General features: G+C 40.8%; 1 protein-coding gene across 7 annotated transcripts in view; it reads right to left on the bottom strand.

Annotated features, from left to right (window-relative positions):
* The window catches only part of RILPL1 (Rab interacting lysosomal protein like 1), an 877,667-nt gene that overhangs the window by 389,978 nt on the left and 467,938 nt on the right, over positions 1-19,751 (bottom strand). For all 7 annotated transcript variants that reach the window (XM_044068562.1, XM_044068560.1, XM_044068559.1 and 4 more), the window contains one exon: positions 16,107-16,325. In XM_044068562.1, coding sequence (XP_043924497.1) covers positions 16,107-16,325 — 219 coding nt within the window. The remainder of the gene's footprint in view (positions 1-16,106; positions 16,326-19,751) is intronic.

Here is a 19,751-nt window from a genome sequence, read left to right as displayed (position 1 = left end):
TGGGAGTGTAATGAGTTGACAGACTTTAAAAGATTCCCTGCAGACTGCTCTGTCGGAGATGTTGGGTGAGCAAACTGGAGTAACTAGGGAGATGATTTACTTTTGAGCTATGATACAAAATTGGAATTGCCTACATATAGTAAGGCCTTGCTGAGTCTAATTATAATGGCTGCCAAAAAAGCAATTACTAGAAAATGGAAATGGGGTCTGGTGGACCCCAGCCATAAACAAACTCTACAACAAAAGGATAAAGCTACTACAAGATAGAGCAAAATCCTTAAAAGGTAAGACACCGGTGATCACTATAAGTAAAAAGCTAAGAGCTCTCATAAAATCATCCAAAGCTAATTATGAGAAAAAAATAGCTAAGGACTCTAAAGACAACCATAAGGCATTCTTCAGCTATGTCAGAAACTTAGGAGGAAACTCCCAGATATGCTCAGAATTAGTTCAAAATTATGTGAAGATAACTGATCCTAAAGACATTGCCAACATACTGGCTGACAGGTTCAGTGCAAACTTCTCCCCCCCTAAAGGAGAGATATCTATACCAAATGATTGTAGCCCCCCAAACATCTCTAACGCCCAGGTGAGAACTGCTCTCTCCAAGGCAAAGAACACAGCATCCATGGGACCTGATGGTGTCCCCGGCTGTGTGCTCCATGAACTCAACGAGGAATTAAACCCACAGTTAGGACAGCTGTTTAATCTTAGTCTCACCTCCGGATACGTACCCAGGGAGTGGTGCACAGCGACTGTGGTCCCACTCCACAAAGGCGGTGCCTCCACCGACCCTGGAAATTACCGTCCCATTAGCTTGACAAGCCTTATCTGCAAAGCCATGGAGAGGATCATAATGGATCTCATAAATAAAGACAAAGGGAATTTGCAGACTTTAGATCCAACCCAGTTTGGCTTTGTCAAAGGCCGATCATGCCTTTTAAACTTGGTTGACTTTTTCGAAACAGTCACCAAGGCCATTGACGAGGAAAAGGCAGTCCATACAGCCTACCTAGACCTGGCGAAGGCTTTCGATACAATACCTCACTCGGGTATCATTGAAAAACTCATCAACTTAAATGTAAACCCATACATTACAAGATGGGTTGCAAACTGGCTGAGTGACAGAACCCACAGGGTCAGAGTTGCTGGCGCCATGTCAGACTCAAAGCCTGTCACAAGTGGTGTCCCACAGGGCTCAGTCCTGGGCCCACTCTTGTTTGGCATCTACTTTTCTGAAGTACAAGCAAACACAGGAGGGTTATGGCTGACAAAGTTTGCAGATGACTGCAAACTGGGCGCCGTAGTTGAAAACACATCCGACACAGATATCCTTCAGAAGGGTCTCACAGAAACGGATAACTGGTGCCAGAGCCATGGCCTTAAGTTAAATGCCAAGAAATCCATAGTCATACCCTTCAGGAAAAATAAGGTTACCCCTAGCTACCATATAGGTGGCAATCCCCTGAACACAGAAGAAGTTATTAGGGACCTGGGAACCCAGGTTGACAGTAGCCTTTCATTCGACACTCATATTGCTAAAGTAGTTAGGAAGACCTTCTACATAGCCCACCTTATCATGAAGGGATTCACATCTAGATCAAGGGAAGTCATAGTCTCCCTATACTCATCACTCATCAGACCAATGATCGAGTACAATGCCCCATTCGGAATGTATCTGACCCGACACTTGCAGCAGCTGGAGAGACCACAAAAGTTCCTCACCAAAAGGATAAAGGGTCTCAAAAATCTGTCTTATGCTGCCCGACTGAAAGAACTCCAGTTATATTCAGTTGCTTACCGCTTGCTCAGAGGTGACCTATGCCTGACATACAAGGCCATGTCAAACCCAGATTTGATGAACATGCTTCATCTCAAAAAATCTAGATCCCTCAGAGCCACAAGGGCGGGAGACTTAAACCTCGACACGGTTATTAATAGGACGTGCTGGAGGGATAGATTCATCACCCAAAGACTCCCTATGCTGTGGAACAAAATCCCGGTTTATGTGAGGCAGAGCACCTCACTGGCCTTGTTCAAGAGGAATCTTGACCAATGGATGGGAGATCGCAGATACACCCCAGGGGTTACCTCAGTGTCACTGCTCGACAGAGGCACAGCTAAATAATGGGCATAGTTTCTCCAAACTAAAGGGGTGGTGTAAGCCACAAAACTACGGGCTAGGCTTATAAATGCCCTCGGGCAGATAGCCTAGTATGAACCTATGAACCTATGAACCTATGAAATCAAGGTCTAAACCAACTTTACTAGAAGTAGCGAATATACTAACAGAGATAAAATAACTGGAACTGGGATCTTCAGAAAAGGATAGGAGCAAATTACATAGGAAAAAAATTGGAAAAGTGGGATCAATACATGCAGAGGAGGAACAAGGGTTAAAAGAAGGCCAGATTTGAATGAGCTATGTAATGGTTGACTAACAATGACTGATTATATTAAATGTGCTGTATAATGTTTGCAGCTACAGCTGTGTCGGGATGAATTGGAAAGTACAACTTTTGCAAGTGAGATTGTGTCACTATGGTTTTATTTTCATTTATTTTTTTTTCCACAGTGATTTTTGTTTTCCAAAAGTATATTACAGTAGATAACAATACAAACAATCATGAGAACTGTCAGATACAAAGTAAAAAGAAGTTATGTCTTACCATAACGCTCCATCTGTGTTGTTCATCTTCTTTCATTCATCACTGATTGGTTCGGTTCCAAGCTCTCGGAACCGAGTCGGCCTATTACCAAGCTCGCGCCAGTCAAAAAAACTCTCAAGCTAAGTCTCTACCCAGAATGCCCTTCTCCCTGTTACCTCAGATTGACTTTGCTAAGAAAGAGAAGTAAAGCCGAGGGCCACTTCTGCGCAAGTACCCTAGGTCACCACTTAGACCCAAAGCATCCCCCAGGAGCCTTTGGAGAGGGAGGGAGGGTGGGAAGTGATGAATGAAAGAAGATGAACAACACAGATGGAACATTATGGCAAGACATAACTTCTTTATCTGATGTTGTTAATCTTCTTTCCATTCATCACTGATGGGACAGAATCCCAAGCTACCTTGAGGTCCATGGGTGGCCCTTATGGAAGAATATTCCTGAGTACCATTGAGCCAAAGGAGACCAGGTCCAATTTGTAATGATTGATAAAGGTATGAGGCTTAGCTCAAGTAGCTGCTGCACAGATGTCATTCATGGAGGCCCTGGAGTGGAATGCTAGAGAAATTGCCACAGATCTAGTGGAATGAGCTTTGACTTTTGGCATGGCTTCATTATGGAGGGAATAGGTGAAACGTATGCAGTCCTTTAGCCATCTTGATAATGTCACCTTGGAAACAGCCTCTCCCATTTTGGGTCCCGAAAAGGAAATGAAAAGCTGATCAGATTTACGGATAGGTTTGGTCCTATCTAGGTAAAATCTCAATTGTCTATGTACATCTAAGGAGTGAAGGCAATACTCCCCTGTACTGGCAAAATTAGGAAAAAACACTGGTAGATTAATGGACTGGTTAATACAAAATTGAGAAACAACTTTGGGAAGAAAGAATGGGCTCGTCTGAAGTGACACTCTGTCTTTATGAAAGACCAGATATGGCCTCTTGATACACAATGCCTACAGTTCGAAACTTTTCTGGCAGAGGTATTGGCTACCAGAAACAAAGATTTCCATGACAAAAACTTTAGGTCACACTTAACAAGCAGGCTCAAAGGGGTTTTGAGTCAAAGACTGGAGGACTAAAGTGAGGTTCCATGGTTCCACGGGCTGTCTGAGAGAAGGCCTGAGATGAGAGGTCCCCTTGAGGAAAGCCTTGCAGAGGCGTAAAAAGATAAGAGGGGTGCCATCTATAGCATTGTGGAAACTGGACATTGCCGCTAGATGCACTCGTACTGTAGAGGCAGGGGCTCCATTATCAAAAAACCTAGCCAAGTATTGAAGCACTGCAGTAACAGGAGCCGAATACGGGTCTAGCATGTTATCCTTGGACCAGATGGAGAACATTTTTCACTTATTCTGATATTGTCTTCTGGTGGATGGTGTGTGGGAGGCCAAAATGATGTCTCGAACAAGGGAGGAGAGATTAGCTTGCCTGCCGACTAGTGGAAGTGGAGAAACCAAGCTGTCAGCTTGAGACTGGACAGATTCGGGTGATTCAACCCTGGGGATGAGTAATCATATATGGTAGAGGGTCCAGAATCCATGAAGAGTATACTAGGTGAGGCTGAAGAAAGGGGAACCAAACTTGTCAAGGCCAGAATGGGGTTATGAGGATCACCTTGCATCTCAACCAAAGAGCTTTCTTTAGAAATTGTGGGATCAGGGGAATGGGAGGATAGGCATAGAGAAGTCCTGTGGGCCAATTGTGGATCAGAGCGTCCCTCGGTGGCTCCCCCTCCAGGTGAAGTAGGGCGAAGTAGCTGCTGCACTTAGTGTAGCAAAAAGATCGCAGCAAGGCTGGCCCCAGTGGCTGAAGATTACAGACACCACTTCGGGGTTGAGGGACCACTCATTGGGCATGAGGATGCATCTGCTTAGTTTGTCTGCAATCAGGTTGGAGCTCCTCGGGATACGAGTTGCTATCAGAAAGCAGTTGGAAGCCATCACCCACTGCCAAATTCTCATGGCTTCTTGACACAGGGAATAAGACTTGGTTCCCCCTTGCTTGCTGATGTACCAGACCACTGACATACTGTCTGACTGAACTGCAACTGTCCCGAAAGGGAGAGCCGAATGGAAGGCCTGCAACTCTAACAGCATGGCTCTCAGTTCCAACTGATATGCAGGTGGGCCTCTGAGGTGGACCATGTGCCTTGGACAGCCTTTCCCTGGAAATGGCCCCACCACCCGATCAGGGACGCATCCGTGGTCACAATGGCTGTGGGCTAGGGGGGGTTGAAATGGGCTGCTCCGCAGATCTACGTCTGGCCTCATCCACCAAAGCAGGTCCTGTTTGCAGGAGTTGGTTATTTGAATCTTGTAATCCAGGGGATGACAGTTTGGGAACCATTGACAGAGGAGCCGCCATTGCAGAATCTGCATATGCAGTTTTGCTAGAGGCACTACTGGAATTGACGCAGCTATAGAACCAAGGGCCTGAAGAACTTCCCTTGCAGAGGCTGTTGTTTGGTCACCCTAAGTTGAAGCCTCAATCAATGGAGTCTGTGAAATGGGAGTGATACCAGACAGGACTGAGTACTGAACACTGCTCCAATGAACTCTATTTGTCGTGTAGGGATAAGGTTTGATTTCTCCCAATGTATCATTATTCCCAATAATTTTGCCAGAGACAGAGTATGGTGTAGTGCTGTTACCAGAAGATGCTTGGTGGGGGTGGTAAGGAGCCAGTCATCTAGATATGGAAACACCCGGAATCCTTTGTCTCAAGTGAGCTGTTATCACTGCCATGCATTTTGTGAACAGTCTGGGGGCTGTAGAAAAGACCAAAAGGCTGGGCACGGACTTGGTAATGACTGGCTCCTAGCCAGAAGTGAAGCAGACTCCTGGAGCATTTGTCCATCTTGATGTGGTAATACACATCCCGGAGGTCTATAGAGCACATCCAATCGTCTTCTCTTAAAAAGGGAAGGATGGACTGAACCATAACCATCCGGAATTTGGTTTGGGTGACAGACTTGTTTAAACTGCTGAGATCCAAAATCGGTCTCAAGTCCCCTGTCTTTTTTGGCACCCAAAAAAATCTCGAGTAAAATCCAGATCCATGCTGGTCTGCTGGGACTGGCTGGATGACTCTTTTTTGAGACAGCTTTATAATCTCTGATGCTGCTTCCTACCTTTGACTTGGTGGAATGTCGGGAAGTTTTCTTGGAAATTTTGGCTGACAAGAAAAGGGAATGGTGTAACCTCTGGTGATAATGTTCTGCACCCAATGATGTGGTGATAGATTGCCAGGCAGCTTGGTGCAGAGAGAAATGACCCCCAACTGCTTCCAGAGGTAAGCAATCGGGCCGCCACTCAGGAGCACTGATAAGGCTGAACAGAAAAGGAGTCCCTGGAGCCTTAATTGTGAGGACTCCCTCTGCCCCTATAGGGGCATCTTCCAGAATTGTTACCCCCTCTGCCTCTGGGAGTATCATCACAATGTGCGGCACGGAAGGGACCCTGAGATTTCTTATGCCACATTTTCCCACTCCTCTGATTCCTGGAGAAGGTACGTTGAGGGTTGGAAAACCGGAGGCCTATGGCAGACAGGGCTTTACCATTTTGTTCGCACCTGGCTAGCGTGTCCTTCACTTTGGAACCAAAAAGGGAAGAAGCTTCGATGAGAGAATTCAGAAAGTAAGACTTGAAGGGATCCGCGAGGTCATAAATGTGCATCCAGGCATGACACCTCATAAAAACTCACTACTCTAGCCGCCCCTTCGGTCATGTGTGAGATCAACCTCAAGGACGAGTTGGATATTGATTCCAGGGTTGCGAGCTGTGAGGCCACTTTCTCCCTGACCTCGTCAGACAACTGTCCTGCGAGCGTCCCACAGAGTTTAGAGATCAGGTCCCTCTGGAGCCTTGTAAAATGTGCCAAATAATTCAGGGATCGTATAGCAAGTCCCTGATGCAAAAACACGCTTCTCAAGTCTGTCCACCACCCGGGACTCCCTGTTGGGTGGGTGGACAGAAGGACTTTCCTCAGTCAAGTCCTTTTTTGTGGGCCACCACCACAACCATAGCATCAACTGGTAACCTTTTGGACCAGTGCAGGTTGTCCTCGGGAGGGGAAAGAATTTTGTATGGTCTCCGGGGGATCGCCTCAATGGAATCAGGATTCTTCCACGCGCATTGCACAATGAGCTGGATGAGCTCGTCAGCAGGCGGGGTCACCCAAGAGGTAGAAGGCCGGGCACGAAAAGTCTGCAGAAACACAGACTCCTCAGACAAAGTGTTGGAGGGCTTCCAGTCATCTCTCTGCTTTAACATCTTCATGATGTCTCCAAAGAAGACATCCTCAGAAGGTGACCGTGGGGACCCTTCACCATCATCGTAATCAGTGTCTTCCATTAAGGACTCCTCAGGTGAGTCCACGCACTTCCTCTTGCATATCTTCTTACGAGGGGGCTCCTCAGTAGGGGTCTCTGAGGAGGACTCAGAAGAGTGGGTACCCTGAAAAGGGATGTCCTGTGGCTTCTCTGCCCGATGTCCCAGGAGGATGGTCTGTGACAGCTGTAGCTCAGGGGGTGAAAACTGGGGTTCCAACATCAAGGGAGTGCTACCGGAAGCAAGAGCCCTCTCCATTGTGCAGAAGACAAGCCCGCCCGAAGAGGGATGGGAGCCTGGAACCGAGAAAGACAACCTCAAGACGAGGGTCACACCCTGCTCTGATGGACCCGCCCCCACAGATGGAGACTCAAGCAGGATTGGCGCGGACCCGGCCATCTGCGCCGAGGGAGGAACCGAGGAAAGAGTCGGCACTATACCCCGGGCTGACGCGCCCGTCCCCCAATCCCCAGATTGAGGAAGGACTGGTTTGGTGGGAACTGAAGACCAAAGGGACAAATTCGGAGCCGGAGTGAGATGCACTGTAGGTGCTGAGGAGATGGTTCCAAGAAGGATGTTGTAGCAGATGGCTTCAGAGCTGAGATGGTTGAATGAGGAGTGTAAGATGGAGTCCATGGATAAGGCAACCCAAGTCCTGTAGGTGGATGGGTCTTAGAAAGTGAGGGAATCCCCCTGGCTGCCAACAGCTGGTCTACAAATGCACCACGTCGTGTTCCGAAAGGCTACTGGAGGATCTAGTGGATACTCCAGATGGAGAGTCAGGGCGATCGAGAAAAAGGGTTATGCTTGGCCCAGAAATGGGTCTACGGAGGGAGAGTATCGGGTCCGTGGTGCAAGGTCTGCCAGCACCGAAGTCTCTAATTTTGAGGCCGGAAGCAAATGGGTCAGATCCAGTGAGGTCGGTACAACGCTCGGTGCCAAAATGGCACTCGGAGCTGAAATGGTCGGTTCCAAAATGGAAACTGATGGCGTAGTCACAGGTGTGCCCTGAGCCGAAGTAGCTACAGGTGCCGAAGTCAAAGTAGGCATAGTAAGATCTATGATCGGTGCCGGAGGCAGGACCAGTGCCAAAATAGGCGTCAGAAGGTGGAGCCGAAGTGGCAGATTTATGCTCTGACGATAACTTAGGGACCTTAGATTTCCCAGGCTTGCTCTGATCACCCAGTGGTGAAGAAGGAACAGAATGGGATCTCTTTTTGTCCTTAGAAGGAGGGATTGAGACCTCCATTGCAGAAATGGCCTGAGAAGGGAGACCTGAGTAACCCCTTCAGAGTGACTTTATTTTTGCGCTCATTAAGAGTGCATTGACTGAAGCTCTGACAAATATCACATGGATGCTGCTCTGAAAGGTGGGCCACTCCCAAACAGTATACACAGTAATCATGAGAATCACTGTTAGGTAACTTGCCTTTACAAGAAGTACAATGCTTAAAGCCTGAAGTACCCTTCTTATCTGATATCTTGGTAGAAAAACACCACAGTCAACTGTATAATCCAATTATAATGAAGTCAACTCTGTTCAAAAAAAAATCACAAAATACCAGCAATATAGGAATACACTTGTATGAAGAGAAGAAAGGGAAACACTTGAATAAAGATAAAAGCTAACAGATTAAACAGGAGAAACAATACCAATTATGGTATTGAAGAAATACCATAAGGGTAAGGGAAAAGGCTGTATCAACAATGGTACTTGAAGTTTACCAATGGCAACAACGGGTAGAGTGGAAAGAATATGGTTAGACAGAAGAAACTAGAAACTACACTAGCAATACTAATAGTTTAGAAAAATATGAAGATATCCAAACATTTTTTCACAAATATCAAAAAAGATTTCACTTCGCTGAGAGCTCGGCTGAAATGCGGCTTTATGGCTATGCGGCAAACGAGATCTGAGGTAACAGGGAGAAAGGCATTCTAGGTAGAGACTTAGTTCGGGAATTTTTTTGGCTGGCACGAGCTTGGTAATAGGCTGACTCAGTTCCGAGGATCAGTGATGAATGGAAAGAAGATTAACAACATCAGATTATTTGTTTCAACATGCAATCAGGTCACATTTCTTCTGAGCCACATAGGATAAAACACATTTACTATTTATCTTCAAATTTTAACATGAAAATGTATAAAAATTATCCTAACTGCATGGTGTAGTAAACTCTAACACACTAAATACAATATTTACAGCAGGTGCAACAACAGCTAAAGGTCAGAAGCATGAGATACATGTATCTGTGTCGATTCTTCCTTAAGCTGCTTGTCTAAGCATCTTTGGTTTGTACTTAACTTAGTATAGGAGAATTTTGTATACAATGTGAGGATTTGCTTCTTTGAATAATATTCATTCTTTTAGAATGTGGTTCAGCAAGAGACACCATTATTTTTGATAATATGTGCATTTATTACTATCTCTTGTGGTTAATTTATGTGCTGTAACATACCTAGTAGCTTTGTTGTTGAATTCCTCCCATGATAGTTTGGTTCTAATCTGTCCATTTCTGGGTGAAATATAGTTTCATTAGCACAAATAATGTGACTAATATCTGTGTGTCCTGCTTAAGTAATTTTGGGGGGTTTATATGTAGGATAGCAAATTCCCATGATAATATTGACTGCTCATAACCCATTTTTTCTAACTTCACCTTTAAAGAACACCATAACTTTTATGTAAATTTACAGCCCCATAGGATGTGAAAAAGATCAGCGTACACTGTTGGTCACTAGTGGCAATTTGGGGAGTAGTTTGAATTAAATTTATTTAAAATCACTGGTATGTAGTAGGCATTATTATTTACCATCAGTTGTGTATAGATTAAACTCTTGAAAGGGGACAATTTTAGTGTAGTTTCTATTGCTTTGGATTTTTGTTCATCTGTAATTTTTTCATTTTTCTCATTCCAGTAGGCAGAAAACAGTAAAGATGATTGATATTTGATGGATGTAATTTTGATATTTGATGGATATAATTAACCTGTATGTGTTGGAGAGCATTTTTTTTCTGTAAGAAAGGTATTGAAGCAGTGTTGTTGTACTATCTATGTCTGCTTGTACTGAATTGTTAAAGTTACCCAGCGTGGCAGCCAGATTTTTAAGCTGTCTTAGAATTATTATATGTTTTTTTGTTAAGCTTCAGCTTTTGTCTAGTCTCTTTTATTGTATAATCTTTCATTCTGAAAATGTCCTATACAATATAGTTCTTAACTTGTGGATATTGACTGAGGTTTATCATATTGTTATTTAATGTGAGATGAGGATCTAAATGTATACGTTGCAGAAGAGTTAAAAGTATGCACTAGGTTTATATATTCGAGTAGCTTTCGGAATATTATATTATTTCTTAATGATTTGTACAGTCCAATTTTCTTGAATTGTTCTTTCTGAAGAAAGGATAGGACTTTGGGATTAATCTTTATTGATTTAACATGTTCAAACCATAGTTTAACCCATGTTGGTGACCATTCTTTAGCCACAGGAGAGTGTTCTGATATCTGTATTATTCTGTTAGAGTAGATTATATCAAAATATAGCTTGAAATCTGGAAGACACAGTCTCCCTCTTTCTTTCGGCAGGATTAATTTAGAGTATTTGATCCTTGTTGATTTCGGGTACCAGATGAATTTAGCTATTTCTGTGTAGATTTTTTGAAAGAAGCTTTTGGGGCTGTTAATGTTTGTTGCGTTCAACTGATAAATCACTTTTGGAAGAGCATTCATTTTAATGACTGCTACCTTAGCTAATGTTGATAGCTTCATATTCTTCCATCTACAGAAGTAATGATTTACTTGTGTCCATAGCTTCCCTAAGTTGTTTGGGTTACTGACTTCTGGTTAAGATCGAAAAATATTCCTAAGTAGGGAGCAGTCAATTTGAACTGGTGTGTCCGGGAAATAGTATTCTTTGTGGCCAAGCAGATTAATTGGAAAGATTTTAGATTTGGATGTGTTGATTTCGTAGTTTGACACTTCTGAGAAATTTTTAATAGATTCCATAATTTTATTAAGGTCTGTATTAGGGGTTTCGAAATACATACTGACATCTGTGAAAGCTGTTAGGACAATTTTATTATTTAGAAGCTTTGGTATGTGATGAAATGTGCACTGGAATATGAGAAGGAATAAGGGTTCAATATACAAATTGAAGAGGTATGGAGAGATTTTATTTATTTTAATTGATGTGTAAGAGCTTTTGTATATTTTTCTTATTATATCAGTGAAGTATTTTGGAATATTATAGAATGACAGAGTTTCAAATAGAAATTCTTGATTAATTTTATCAGAGACTTTGCTAGCGTCTAACGCTAGGGCATACCTTGTTTTTTTTTTCTTTTTCACATAATTTCATTATTGCATCTAGAGTAAGCATGTTGTCCCAGGTTTGCCTAGAGCAGATAAACCCATTTTGGTCTGGATAGATAATTACTGATAATACTTTTTTAAGTCTATTTGCTAGGATAGCAGCTAGGATTGTGTTGTCAATATTTATTAGTGAGGCTGGCCTATAGTTTAGTGGATTTGATTTTTTCTGAGTCAGGTTTATGAATAAAGATAATTCTGGAGACATTTAGGTATGGCTCTACAATGCCAAACTCCCTGATGTGTTGTATAGTTTTAGTAAGTTGTTTGCTAAGTTTTGGGCAAAGGTTTTGTAAAATTTGTTTGTGAAAATGTCTGGTCCTGGCGCCTTACTTGATTTTAGTTTAGTTATTTCAGCTAGAATTTCTTCCTTTGTGAATGGTGCTCTTAATATTTCTTTCTGCTGTTCATTTATTTTTGGAAAAGTTAAATTTCTTAGGAAATTTGTACGATGATCTGATTTAGTTTGCTTTTGTGGTCCATATAAGTTCCTGTATATGTTTTCAAAGGTCTTTGCTATTTATTGATTTGTACTATTTTTCCCCCTTCATAGTCCAATTCTGTTATATTTGGTATTGCTTGTTTGGCTGTGATTATTCTTGGTAGTAGTTTGGAAGGGGTTTGAGCACTATCAGCATATCTAGCTAGCATATTCATCTCAATAAAAGAGTACTGTTTTGTGTGTAAGAGGCATAATTCTTTTTGCAAATTTATCATCTGTGTTTCTAGGTATGAGCTATATTTGATTTGAATTTTCATTTCAACTTCTTTCAACTTGGTTTGAAGTTTATATTCTGCTTCTCTGTATATTTTTTTTGTAATGGGATGCTTTCTGAATTAAGATTCCCCTCATTCTTACTTTGCTAGCTGCCTACCGCACATCATACGGTATGTTCTTATCTAAAGGATTATTGTCTATTTCCAGTAGTATATTATTTATTTCTTGGATAACATCCTTCTTTTGTAAGAGGTTTGGATTTAAGGACCATGATGGGCATTTGGGTTTATTGTTTTTGTTGCTAGGTGGGATCAGTGCTATGGTAATTTTAGAGTGGTCTGAGAGGAATCTGGGTTCTATCTTGTAATCTTGTTTCAAGAAGTACCTCAGAGATCAGAAAGAAGTCTTTCCTACACCACGATTTGTAACATGGAGAGTAACATGTATATTTGTTAACTGAGGATTTGTTGTCACTAAAATTGTATGGGTCAGCTAGTTTGTAATCTAGTATGAGATCCTTCAGAGCTAAAAAGATTTGGGAGTTGTATATTTTGTTTTTAGTAGATCTGTCTGTTTCTGGGTTAAGAACCGTGTTCCAATCGCCTCCTAATATGTAATAGCAGTTTGGGAATTCCATTAAGATATTATAATTTCAATAACATAATCTTGCTGTTTTATACATGGGCTATACAGATTTGAGACTAAAACAGGTTTTTGACAGTGGGTACTAGTACAGACAAAATAACACCATCTGCTATTTTTGTCTGCCACACATTATTTTCCAAATGAAGGATTTTTTTAATAAGAATTGCAACACCCTTAGAGTTTGTACTATTGCCTGATGCTATTATTTTAAATAGCCATTTTTTCTCTCTTTTTTCCCAGTCTTCGACAAGCATATGGGTTTCTTGTAAAAAGATTATGTTTGCCTTATATTGGAAAAGTAGGTGCATAAGTAGCTTTCTTTTCTTTTTATCTTGGAGTCCCTTTACGTTCCATGAATCAATTATCCACATTTTTTCTCTACATTGTAGGTTAAAGTTAAAATAACTTTAGCAATTTCCCTTATACTTTGTTGGATTACTTTAAGAACCGTTTTCATTAGTCTAAGTATAGCTATTGTAACACCTGTTCCCTCCAGAAATACCCCAGTGCATAACCACTTATCTACCCCATCTGGAAGAGAATCAAAAAATGTAACTTTCAAAAATATTTCAATGAGTGTAGGGTGCACGAGGTAACGTTATAACACTTTTACGTAATAGATGGTAAAAGTTAAAAGCACAACTCTATAATACAAATTCTAATGCACTCAAGATCTGGATGTTCCTGTACTCTCTGTTTCTCAATAGTGCCTTTTAGATTGTGAATAAGAACAATACCAAATATTTAAATAAATCAGTGAGATGACTCTAGATATCTAATATATTTCAGAGATTGGTTTACATACTTATTGGTGTTTACATATAATTCTGAGCTTGTTCAGTTTAACATAAATATATCAGGCTTACAGGTTTCAGTTTAGTGTCATTAGATTCTATTTTATGTCTATTCATATCCTTTCCCAAAGAAATGCTTTTTAGTTAGTTATGACCCTGTTGAAAAGAAATAGTAGCAATATACAGTACCTCAGAACCTTGCGTTAATAAAAGCATTCTGTCTTGGGATTTGCAGTGAGATTTCCATTATTTCTAGGTAGCGTTAAGAGGTCTCCACTCTACTTCTACTTGATTTTCATTGTTTTCCATTGTAGTGGAGTGATTTCTTTCATTTTGTTTCTTGATTGTTGTCCCAGGCTCGGCAATTTGTCCGGAAAGAGGAAACAGAGAGTGTGCACCTTGAAATGGGTCCTGGCGCGAAACTGAAGCTTGAAACTTTTTTCTCCTCGCTTGCTGTCTAATTCCTGTTGTTACGGGAATTTTCTGTGTCAGATGGAATGTTGAGACACTAAAAAATGGAGAAAAACAGAGATTTCTTCTTTTCTTTTTTCTTCTTGAATATACTTGCCGCATTTGATGTTTTAAGTTATGAATTCACTGCCATTTGATGCTCAGAGATTTCACAGGTCAGGAAGTGCGTTGAAAGCCTCTAGAAATACCACTGTCCTTCTTTTGGCGAGTTAACCATAAATCTATGATCTCTGTATTGAAAGGAAAGGCAGCTGGTTTATTTCATTTGAAACTTGATTTTCCTGCTTATTAGGAGTGCACAGAAGGGAGAAAGTACTTTTCTTTGTTGTTTTATTTGCATTGGCAGATCCTGGGCAAAGATAATTTTATGTCCATTCCAGGTTATAAACTTTTTAGTTTTAGCTGCATTTAGTATTTTCTGTACATGTTGAGAGTTAAGAAATTTAGCATACACTTGCCTCGGCTTGCTTATGTCCTGAGATTTGCAAACAGCTGTATGCATTCTCTCAATGTCCATTTTTTTGCCATTTCTACGTCTTTCAGGAGAATACTCATAGCCGGCCTTAGGCATAGGCCAACTAGGCGGCCGCCTAGGGCGCCGCTGTAGTAGGGGCGCTTTTCCAGTATTTATTTGGTGTAGGTAGACTAGGATGGGGGCATCGGGTGGTGGGGTGGGGGGTGCCGTGGACCCCTTTTGCCTAGGGCACCAGTTGACCTAAGGCCGCTCCTGAGAATACTTATAATATGTATAACAGCATCTTGTAGTTGGTGTTATCCATATTTTTCAGGTATACCTCTTATTAATAGATTATTTCTATGGCTTCTTGCCTCAAGATCTACTAGTTTTTCTTGGATTTCCTTTATAGATGCTTCTTTAGTTTTTATTTCATTCTTAAGTTCTTCTGTTTTCATTTCATTTTTTATACCTTTGGCTTCTGTTATGTCAAGATGTTTGGCTATTTGTTCTAGGTTATTTCCAAACCCAGTTAACTGTTCTAAAAAACCCTGAATAACTGTTTGTATTGGTAGGTGTGCAGATTTCAGTTCATCCATGCTATAGGATGCTGCTGATTTTTGTTTAGTATTCAGTTTTGAGGCTTCTTGTATTTTAGTTGTTCTTTGATTTTAATAACTGTTTCTTTGTCCGGTGAGGTGATTTGTGACAGCTTTGTTTTTGAAGTTTGTAAATTCATTTGCTCAGTTGTTTGAGACATTTTGGCAAATCTTGCAGATTCTTTTATTATCTTTTGCAAGGGCCACAGGCCTCAGCACATGTGCTCCAAGGTAGTCAATTTTCTAACTTTCTTTCTTAAGGTACTTTGAGTTTGGAGCTTGTTAATTTTCCCACTTATTAGTTCATCTGCATCAGCTAACATTTGACACTTCTTCTGAAGAGTTTCAGCTTGTTATTTTGATGGCTGTTTAATGATTATTTTTTCTGGTAATGAGAGCTGCAGGGAAACGGTGCTCACAGGGCACCCACCATCTTTGAGAAACTCTGACTTCTATTGTTTTATTTTCATTTATATAAATGTAACATTGCCTATGTCATGCATGATAATTTAATAAGGATGTTTCTTGTTGAAAAAAAAAAAAAGAAATACAAGGAGGCAGGAGAAAGTGTTTGCTATGAAAAACACATCACGCTGGATATTCTGGAGTCAGAACAGTAATTAGTTCCTAAGGAGGTGCTGGAACAGCGCAGAAAAAGTGGTACTTGAGTAACTGAAGTAATGACTGCCACATACACAGAAGATAAATGTGTTGCTATCAGTTTGTCTATTCTGCAGATCAGATCTATCCCTTCTCACATGACTATGAATCAGCAAAGGTTGCAGAAACTGCCTAACTTGAGTTCACACAACAGAACAGCATAGAAGTCATACAGAGAATCCATTAAGTGAGAAACGGTTTTGTTGGAGTAACAGTGCACTGGCCATGAAATGTAAAACTGGGGAAAGAATACGGTGTTAGCAAATATAAAAAAAAATGCTTGAAAGCTACATGCTTTCTTTTAAACTTTTTTTTGTATCAAATTTACATTTTCTTAATTCACAAGTGCTTCACACGTACTCAGCCACCAGCAACAGAAACACTTTAGCTGCATCAGTTACCTTTGTCTCTTCACCATTCTGAGTTTGTTCACTGGGCAGTTTTTCCCTTAGTTTCACAATTTCAGCTTTCAGTTTCGTCATCTCTTGTTCCTTAGCCTGCAAATACGCTTCTAGTTCCACCTTCTGCTCAATCAGAGCTCGACCCTGAGCATCAACAACTGAGATTTTGTGTCGAAGGTCATGGTTAATCTTCATCAAGCGATTCTGTTGCTGCTGTAACTGTAAAGTGAAAACACACATACAAAAATGGTCACAAATTCAAAATGTGCATTGCCTACCATACCTTTCAACTCTTCCTGATCTTCAAGGAATTCCCTGATTTTAGCTCATGATTTTACTCTGATCTAATCAGTGATGTTTTGTGAAAAAGATGGTAGATTCCAATCAACAAAGAACTACATTTATTACAGTTCCAGACTTTTTTTAACTTCAGAAATACATTATACTGTAAGTACTCTTGGTTTGCTAGCTTTCTAAACCAATGGTTCTATTATTTAAGGAATGTCCGTGATGTGGATCCTTTGTCCCTGATTTTTGGTGCTGAGAGGTTGAGAGATGCGCTGCTTACAGATTGTGGGAACTTTTCTGACCATTACAGGGAGTTTACTTTACAGCTGTTGGAGCTGCAAGATGAAGCACATCGCTCTTCTTGCTGCTGACTTTCAGCATGAAATTGTTTGCATAAGTATCTAACCCCTCCAAAAACAAGTGGTCTCGTATGGCCTTCAAGAAAAGGTCGACAGTTTCCTTAAATAGTCAGCAAGATGCAAATAAGGCAGTTCTCTTAGCCTAGACAAGTACCTCAAATTACTGAGCTCCTTGTTTTTCCTGGTGAGCAGCTTATACACCTTTGCCAGCTACAGAAAATGTAGTTATGAAACTGCAGAGGGGTGCAATGAATTCTATAAATGGATTAATTAAGACAGTGTATTGTGGGATGACCACATCTCTGACAAGCTAAATGTATCCTTAGTATAATCTGTGCAACTCTGTAAGCTTTCATGATGATTAGGTCTATTGCTCAGCTTTTTTCTACGGTCCCTAACAATGTTATTTGATTTTGTTGCTTGCCTTTCAGTGTTGTAATTAAACATGAATTGTTTTCCAAAGGAGGATATACTAACATTTGCTGACAATGAATGCCAAGTTATATTTACATCAGAGTGACTCTTAGGCTAGAATATGATTACAACAGAGCTTACCTAGATCATCCACAATACACTTCTCACATGTAAGTCTTACCATTTCTCAAACTTATGAACTACTAAGTGTGCTAAAAATGCAGGCTCATGTAAGCAATACATTAGCTCTTTTTGTGCAGCCCTTACATTTGCAATCAACACTAAATGTTTTGTGTACCAGTTAGTTACTGCACTTAAACACAATGCCCATCTTGCTGTTTGGGATAAAATGTTGATTCAAAGGCCATAAATTTCACTTACACCATTCCTAATGGTCAAGCTCTTCATTTATTCCAAGGATATACAAGCAATAACCAAAGTGACCTTTGTGGAATTTAATACAGTCCTGTCTATCATGGCTCCCTCTATGGTGTACGACCTTGGGACAGCAGCTACACTGGTCATGTTTCCTCTATTTCTATGGCTATGCAAACTCCTGTCATATTTCCTGTAAACAAATTTATGCAGCCAAGGAGTTAGTTTTGTTTCTTATGACTTCTGATCCACAGATCATGTATAGCTGATGACATTTTAAAAACTGAACTAGTTAGACTTTTTCTGTTATACTGAACACAGTAACTATGATCAATTTTAACACTGTGACACATGCAAAACAGTTCTTCATGTAGAAAACAAACCAGTCTGTTTATACCACAAAAATGTACTGAAAGGTTTTCTATAATATACATAATGGCTAGTACACACAATCAGCTTATAAAGTGTGCAACAAAGCTGTCCCGCATACTTCACATGACTGTTCCAGTTCAAAAACCACTCCCTTTCTGCCTACTGTGTGCTTTTAGGCACAGCAAATTTTGTAGCTCCACAAGCAGATATGGCAGTGTGTGAGAGGGGTCTATGGCAATGAGTTTTTCAGTGTGCTATACCCAGAAGACTTGCACAGTATGACTTTCACAGACACCCGCATTATACAAGTGCTGGGCAGGGTAGAGATGTGAATGTGTACATGTGCATGGTAATTCTGCCATTCACACCTGTGCATTTCAATGGTGGTAATCTGTACAGGGTGAAGAGGCTCACCCTGCACAGACTGTTGATGAAGTCATGATGTGTATATGAACGGGAGTGCAAGCATATATCTGTCACTGTGTATAATAGTGCCTCTGGCTCCCAAGTCAAGTCGACAGATGACTGCGAACTGGGCACTATCACTCATTACCCCACGACACTAAAATCCTGCAAGAGGGACTAACACAAACAAATGACTGATGCCAAAGCTACAGATTAAAACTCAATGCCAAGAAATGCATAACCTAACCTAATCACTCCATCAATAAGACACATCTAAGAGTTGACTCAGTAGTTTGGGATCTGGGAATATATGTAGAACATAATCTGGCCCATTACCATCACATAGCCGTGGCAGTAAGAAAATCATTCTAAGTCGCCCAACTTATTAAGTAAGGCTATGGCATCCAGGTCGAAGGAAGTTACAGTACCACTTTACTCAGCCCTTATCAGACCCACAGTTAAGTAAAATGCCCACTTCAGCATGTACCTCACCAAGCATGTGCAACAGCTGGAATGCCCACAGAGGTTCCTCACCAAGAAAAGCCAGGGTATTAACACACTGTCCTATGCAGACTGCCTTAAAGCTCTAGCTCTGTACTCGGTCTCCTGAAGGCTACTGAGAGGGGAATCTATGTCTGGCATATAAGACATCCTCAGAGCCAATCCTGATGGACTTTTTGCATATCCACAAAATGAATAGGACCAGAAACTCTAGATCCAAGGATTTAAACATTCCCTGCAAAACAAACAGAACATGCTAGTGAAACAGACATATGTCTCAAAGAATCCCCATACTCTGGAATAGGCTCTTCGTCCATGTGAAGCAGAGTCCCTTTCTAAACCTTTTCAAATGAAACCTTGACCACTGGATGGGTCTCAACTCTTATAACCCCCTAGGTTTGAATGAAGTCACTTCCATTGCCTGTATTCTGAAATTAAAGAGCCTAATGCGCTAGACAAGTCTTTTGTCTAAGTCTTTTAAACAGCTCTATTTGTAGTTGAGTAAAATAATGCAGTTTTTTTCGCTTTATGTTTTAAATCTTTTAAAAATATGTCTCATCTTACATCTAAGCTTGCTTCACCCTTGTTGGTGATTTGTGAAAGCATTACAGTTGAGTCGATCAACACTGGTTAAAGTTGAAATTGCAGTCTCTTATTCTATTTTATTTTATTTTGAGTGCAGCGTTCTTTTAGTCCACTTGGAGCACTCTTGTAACCCATAACAATGTGTATATAAACATTTACATTTATATATATATTTTCCATAGTTTTTTCATCATTTTTTATCACATATTTTAAGAGTTACACTCTGTCCACCTAAATGCAGTGATTTAACGTGTCTCTATTTGTGCACAAAAGCAGCTATACATTTTTGTTCTTTACATGTTTTTCACAGTTGCTGTTTTTGAATTTGACTTGTTGCTGATGTCAT

The sequence above is a fragment of the Protopterus annectens genome, chromosome 4.part0 (genome assembly GCF_019279795.1).
Source record: "Protopterus annectens isolate FY-2018-M chromosome 4.part0, PAN1.0, whole genome shotgun sequence".
Classification (NCBI taxonomy): Eukaryota; Metazoa; Chordata; order Ceratodontiformes; family Protopteridae; genus Protopterus; species Protopterus annectens.
The sequence above is the reverse complement of the archived record's forward strand: the minus strand, read 5'-3'. Positions and strand labels throughout refer to the sequence as shown.